The sequence below is a fragment of the Belonocnema kinseyi genome, chromosome 9 (genome assembly GCF_010883055.1).
Source record: "Belonocnema kinseyi isolate 2016_QV_RU_SX_M_011 chromosome 9, B_treatae_v1, whole genome shotgun sequence".
Lineage (NCBI taxonomy): Eukaryota > Metazoa > Arthropoda > Insecta > Hymenoptera > Cynipidae > Belonocnema > Belonocnema kinseyi.
This window is the reverse complement of record NC_046665.1, coordinates 111740596-111748005: the sequence shown is the minus strand read 5'-3', so window position 1 is coordinate 111748005 and position 7410 is coordinate 111740596. Positions and strand designations below refer to the sequence as shown.

At 31.8% G+C, this 7410-nt stretch overlaps 1 protein-coding gene across 1 annotated transcript in view; it reads left to right on the top strand.

Moving 5' to 3' along the window:
- The window catches only part of LOC117179511 (CD109 antigen-like), a 12141-nt gene extending 10899 nt beyond the window's left edge, over positions 1–1242 (top strand). The window contains exons 24-27 of the mRNA XM_033371385.1: positions 1–132; positions 214–385; positions 477–579; positions 671–1242. The exon at positions 1–132 is cut by the window's left edge and continues 42 nt beyond it. Of these exons, the coding sequence (XP_033227276.1) occupies positions 1–132; positions 214–385; positions 477–579; positions 671–858 (595 nt within the window). The 3' untranslated portion in view covers positions 859–1242. The remainder of the gene's footprint in view (positions 133–213; positions 386–476; positions 580–670) is intronic.
- The last annotated feature ends 6168 nt before the right edge of the window (positions 1243–7410 follow it).

The following is a 7410-nucleotide window of genomic DNA, read 5'->3' as shown; positions in this document are numbered from 1 at the left end:
TGGATTTGCATTTGTGCAAGTGTCATCACATTACAATTTAAATGTAACAGGAGCCTGGCCTCTTTTCACACTAGATCCTCAAGTCACGAGAGCTTCGAATGAACATCATCTACAGCTCACCATATGTTCTGGGTAAGATTTTTCAAATATAACAAATTTTTTAAAAATAATTTGCGAATTTTTCTTTAAAATATAATTCGCTATTTATCACAGATTTGTAACAACAAATGAGACAAAGGAGAGTAATATGGCAGTGATGGAAGTCAGTCTACCATCAGGTTTCACTGTGGATATGGATTCACTGCCAAGCTTGGAAGCTTCGCACAATATTAAACGTGTTGAAACTAAAAATGGAGATACGATGGTCGTGCTTTATTTTGATGCGGTAAGATTGCCCTAATTTTAACTCAATATTCTTTATCAAGGAGGTTCATTAATTTAAATTAAATTATTGATGTATTGTTATTCTTTTTCAGATGAATATAACTGAACTCTGTCCCACTGTTTCTGCATTTAGAACGCACAAAGTCGCGAAGCAGAAGCCAGTACCAGTATCAATTTATGATTACTACGATTCAAGTGAGTATATTGCAATGCTTATTTAAACTGTAAAACTCAATACTGCAACTTAATCATACTTGCAATTCATTATACATATTTTTTTTAACAGCAAGGAGAGCAAGATCTTTCTATAATCCTACACCATCACACCTTTGTGACATTTGTGAGAGAGAAGATTGCGGAAACATATGTCAATCTCCAATAAATCCCGACACTCAATTCTCGGCATCAGATTCTCTCCACACCCACTGTACATTCTTGTTATTAACTGTCTTTAGTTTTCTTAAGTTTTTTTAGTTTAGTTATTTTTTAGTCGGTAGGTATTAGATATTTTATAGAATAATGTGTAAGATTATGATAAAACAGTGCCTCACACCCGAAGTGATAACCAAAGCGTTTCGACTGAAAAAGGTAGAATAATGAAGTTTGTTTTTATTACAATATCCCAATGTTGTAGTATAGTTATCTTGAGTTTTATCGGTTTTTATCCTAAATAAAATTTTTTTTTTACTATTTTGTACCTTCACTATGCAAGTAATCTCATCACTATGTGTATAAACGCATCGATTAAGTTATAGAACAAAATAGAATGGGTACTGTTGAGTATGCCTATGTGTGTATTTATAAGTATGTTTTGTAATATGATCTGCTAATAAAAATGTATTATTGTTACTTATTTAATCGTGGCGTGATTATTTATCGTCTAGGTTTTGGTACCTTTTTATTTCTCAAAGATCTATGTAGTCTTTCCGGCTGCACTCGATTTGCGGTCCACGGTCAGAAAACCCATAATTTGGAACCCGAGATCACTTTAGGTCGGAGAAGTTGCGTTCCGAGCTCTCTTCCCCCACCCGTGCGACGAACTCATTGCGGTGGGGACGGGGGGGGGGGTATTTTCTCAATAGGTACGAAATGCGTTTGTACTTTTAGAAAACCACGGTAATTGGCAGTGTCTTATTGTGCCTTGCACGTGTTGTGTTAGAAGTAGGCTTCATAACTAGATTAGAGTTTGTTCGTAAAGTTTCGCGGAAGTTTTTACCTGTATCGATTTAGTGTTAATTTAACGACTATTTGTAATTTGTAGTAGGATTGCATTTGTATAATATAAAGTGAAATCAATATTTTAGAAGCGTAAGGGAAATATTTTACTAATCTTATTATTTATATCACTTGAGTTTACTTAATATACAGATTACAATAATGTTCTAAGAATAAGAGTTATTGAACATACATATTTCCCAAAAAATTTCAAACACGCCAGTATCAAGTATAAGTAGATGCGTAGAAAATGCTGCAGTTTCTAAACCTGGAAAAAGTGTAAAGGGAAATTGCGGGGAAAAGGGCATCGAAGAGAATGAAGCAAGCTTCAAATGGAGAGAGAAAGAAGGCTCGGAGGGGAAAGGTCCCTGGCACTGATCTGAGCCCGCAACACGAGAAATGCCCCCTGTGGATTTTGACCTTAGACCGGAGTTCGAGTGCACCGAGTCTTGACACGGAGCGAGAAATCTCGAGGAATGAGACATCTGCTGTCTCGGTATTTCTCGTCTCGTTTAACCTCGTCTCATTCTTCCTCGTCTCGTGGTGTTCTTTCACATTTCTCGCCTCGGGTTTTTCCGGGGAATGCGACAGATGTGCGCTAGCAGAGAGGACAGCTCGTGGGAGCGTTCTTTTGCCACTCTGATGAGCTAATGCTAAAACACGACTATGTCCTGATTTTTTCAATGATATAACTGCACTTTATCAGTATGTCATTTTTTCCAATGAAACATTTATTATGTCAATAGGGTTGTTTCGCAATTTTAGATAAAATGATTTTTTAATACATAATTTGAATCCGAACCGAACGTGCGTTTTAATTATTTTTTCTGTTGAGTCGTTCAACAGAAAAAAATTATTAAAAATTGAAGGCGGTAAAATACTTATTCAAATTGGTGTCACGTGACTCAGAGGTTCTCATAATTATCTATCAATAGATGGTGTGGCTTTGATGAAAACCATGAAAACTAACGAAACACATGATAAAGAGGTTAGGCCACGGTCTGTTTTCAACAGGACTATTTTGATTTGATAGCTTTATTTGTTGAGGTTTATGTAAAAAAAAGTTATCCTTTTAAAATCGTAGGGGAGAGGGCTTAGTTGTGAGACAGTCGATTTTCTCTGTCATGCAATATCAACATGGCCGACCCGACAACTCTCGAACTTCTTTTGCCCTGAGCTAGTGTGAGCCAGTGACTCACACCGAAGTATATAGACACATTTTTGCATGAGTTGCGAATATCGTGTGCGAAAATGGAGTGAAAAAACTTTTTTTGATGTTTTGCAAAGTGCTATTTTTTTGAGTGAATTAATTGAAAAAGGTAAGTGGAATGCATTAGCATTTACTGTTTTCCTCATATTCTGTGATGCAATATTACATTATGCCAATATACGGTTGGAAAATTTCTGTTTGTCATTCTCATAGTGGCGTCATGGTTTGGTTGTGAGACATAGTACTGGCTTAGTTGTGAGACACTTTGATTTTCCCAGTGTATACAATTCAAAGCGTATACCATGGTCAAATATCATTTTTGTCAGCATACAGTGTTTATTTACCATTAAACTGGTGTATTGATCCATTTATTTTTATTTTTAGCAATGACAACTCCAAAAAGGACAAGTAAAACCCAACATAGGGATTATAACACGCTGCTTGAAGCCATTAAAAGTTGTTTGTTAGAAAATAAAAGTATAGGATCGGCTGCCTGTAACCGGCATTTCTACATTCAATCCCGATATCTTCACTGATGCTGATTTTGTCCAAGTCGTTGAACAAAATGCTGAAGCAGTTGCGGTTGACGCTGATCTCGACGAAGATAAACAACGGCGTATTATTTATGATCAGGCTAATATCGGTGGGGAAGAAGAAGTGGTCGCATCTGAACCGTCAACATCTGAACCATCCACATCTCGATCGGAATCAGTTATGTCAGCTGCCACCACTTTTTCATCGATTTTAGAAGAAATTGGCCCATTGCAAGCAACCGTCGAAACGTAGCCGAAAGACCATGGAGAGTAGCGAGCTGACTTCTCCAGAAAACATTGCTGGTTTGAAAGAGAAAGCAGCAGCAGCGATGAAACTAGCACCGAAGAACGCAACACCAAAGAAGGCAAAACCACCAGCCAAGCGTTCCAAAGCAAAGTCATCACCACCATCGGATGAAGATGCAGACTTTTGCACCATTCGCTTAAAGTTTTTTCCGATCACATTGACCGCTTTTAACTATATAAAATGCATTTCGAGCGAGCGGCCGGTTCATTTGAGATGTTCAAATATGCGTTGAAGTTTCTACACTTGCAAACATTGTGATAACGATTTTGATTGAGAACATGATAACGAACACTGAAAACTGGCAGTTATAAAAATGATGGAATAACTATACTTTCTTTAGATAAAAGTTGTATATTTTCATTACCTTTCTAACGGCCTATAGAACTTTTCATTTGGTTAAACCAGTAAAAATTTATAGCTCAAAAACAAAATCCGTCTCACAACTAAACCCTCTCCCCTACCTCCAATCGACATTGTGATACAAAATTCATAGTTCAACATTGAATTAAAAATCATAAACAACATGTAAAAATATTTTATGGGCTTTTTTAAAATAAGAATGTTATATAATCCATTCATTAGAAAAATTATATCTGACTTTGGAAACAACCCTATTATAAGAATAGAATATAGGGAACAGAAAGGTAAATGATAGGTATATTTGCAAGTCATTTGGAGTTCAAAGAATTTAACACTAATTTAATTTTTTATTTTTCAGAGTAAATTTCAAAATGGTGTGACGTCTAATTTCTGCGGATGGTAAATAAAATATATTTTTCGGGACATGTAAAAAATCGGAAGTACATACCTACTTAAATTTCTTTGACTGCTATATATTTTTTTAATATCATGAACTTTCATTGTATGATAAGGAATTAATAAGTCAGTAATAAGACTCATATAGTTTTATGATGAGAACTTAGTTGCTTTTATAATTCACCCCTTCGAAATTAATGTATCTGTATTTCTATGTTCATGTATGAAGATAAAAAAATATTGTAAATCGAAAATGCCTTAGTTCAAGGCAAAAGACCCTTCGTTATAGACCATTTTGTTCTCGAAACGTGTAGAAATGAGAAGAGAACATTTTTTTTTAATATGCCACTAGACTTTTTGAATGATATGTTTTCGGATAAATAGTTTTATATCGATACTGTATATATGTAAAATCTATGAGAGATCTTGAAATTTGCATGAAATATTTTGGAGTTTTTTCAAATTTTTGAAATCTTTAAGAAATGCTTAGAAGTATTTTAAAAACCATATGAATTCTTTAAATTATTTGTGACATCTTTTTGAAATCTGTTGTATTAATTTGAAAATCGGAAAATCTTTTTAATTTTTGTGCAATCCTTTAAATAGTTTGAAATCTTTGTGAGTATCTTAAAATCTTTTAAAGTATGTAAAATCTATGTGAGATCTTCAGATTTGTGTGAGATATTTTGGAATATTTAAAATTGCATATCTTTGAAAGAATGATGAAATTTTTGAAAATATCTTAAAAACTTTATGGTTTTTAACAAAATTTTTTTACTATCGTCCCGAAAATTGTTGAATTTGTTTGAAATAAGCTGAAAATTAGAAACCTCTTAAAATCTTGTAAACAATTTGGCAATCGTTAAAAATATTTGAAATATTTACATAATCCTTTACATATTTCGAAATCTTTGTGAATTTTGTAAAATCTTTCAATGTATGTAAAAAATATATGTTAGTCTTGATATTTGTGTGAAATCTTGTGGAGTTTGAAATTTTTTCGAAAGTTTTGGGATCTTTGAGAAATTTTTAAAAATATTTAAAAAGCATTATAAATTCTTATGAAATATTTGTAAAATCTATATGAAATATGTTATATTGAATTGAAAAATGAAAATATTTGAAATTGCTGTGCAGTCCTTTAAATGGCTTAAAATCTTTATGAATTTCTTGAAATCTTTTACTGTATGTAAACTCTATGTGAGTTCTTTCCATTTTCGAGAAATCTTTTGGAATTTAAAAAAAAAAAGCAAAATCTTTAAAATATTTCTTCAATTTTTGGAAATATCTTGAAATCTTTATGAATTCTTTGAAATAGTCGTACAATAATCATCCCGAAAATTTGGGAATTCGTTCGAAATAAGTGGAATATTTGAAATTTCTTAAAATCTTGTAAACGATTTTGAAATCGTATTAAATATTGGAAATGCTTATATAATCTTTCAAATATTTTGATAACTTTTTGAATTTCTTGAATTCTTTTAAAGTATGTAAAATCTATATTCTTGAACATAAAAAAAACTCTAGGAGGTCAATAAATATATATTTTTTCAGAAAAGAAAAACTTTCTTATGTTCAAAATATACTTGAAAGAAAATTGAGATCAGATAGTTTAAAATGACGAGTTGCTGATTTTTTTTTATATTAACTAGTCATTCTGAAGGATCTGATCGTTTCAATTTTTTGAAATTATACATTCTGAATATAAAAAGTTTTTGTATGCTGACGAAAAATATTAATAATTTTTAGAGCTTCTATATTTATTTTAATTTTAGGAACTCCGTGAAAAAATTAATTTTTCCCATAAGAGCTCAAGCAAAAAATCTGCAAAATTTAAAAATTGAGCACATTATGCAGATTAATAAACAAAAATAACATTCACGTATTTTCCATAACTCTGCGATTAAAATTTTTTAAATATTATTTTGATTAAGCCCAACTTTAAGATATGCACATTATAAGGAACCCGAAAGAAAAATTTCCAGTGCTAATGCGTTTCCGAATATTAAAAATTTTTATATACATGAAAATTGAATATACAAATAATGGAAAAAAATACGGAAAACCAAGGTTTTATTATACTTATTCGTATTTCAGTACCGAAATTTAATATTATCATACGAGTATTTAAAACACGAAGACGACAAAGTAGTATTCTAAATACAAAGTATTATGAATCTTTATTTCTAGAATTAACAGTATGAAAAAATGACATTCTTTCTACTGAGTTTTCGAAAAATAAGTGAATAAGAAAAATAGTGAATATCATAATCTCGAAAACGTATTTTAGAAATTGATATTTTCAATATGAAGTTGACAGAAATCTGTGACGCAGTGCAAACTATAAAATCATTATTCTTAATTTTTCATATAGTTTCGTTAGAGAATGCTCTTCGATTGTTTCCGCCATTTTCCGATCGAGCCGAAAGTTTATAATTCACAACATTTTAAATAAAGGTTAACTCTTTCTATTTTGAATTAATTCATTTACTGTGGGATTTAAAACATTAGGAATTCTTTCTCCCAAAATGTATAGACTAAGGTAACAAGATTTAATTCGATGAGTACAATTTATAAGATATTACATCTAAGTACAATCAAGTTTATAATACTGAGTTACTGAGATATTAAATTAGAGAATGTTATTCATACAAGAATATTATCAGTTCCGTTAAAAAAATGTATTTGATAAAAACTCAATTTAATCATTGAAAGTGATAAAATGTTTAACCTATCTATTAAAAGAATATCTGAAGCAACAAATCACTCATGAAAAAGGGCCCAGATATTTTTCATACTGCCCTGAGTTGTCAAGCGACGCCGCTTAGACGAGATTTTTTCCAAATATATCATAATGTACGAGGGTAGTTCAATAAGTCCTTAGAATGACCAACAGATGGCGTGCGAATCGCTCCAAATCATCTGTTTTCAGTCAGCACCACTCCCGTCTAGATATATGGTGCAGTCACAGTCCACATCTTCTGAGTTTACGTGTTTTTATAACC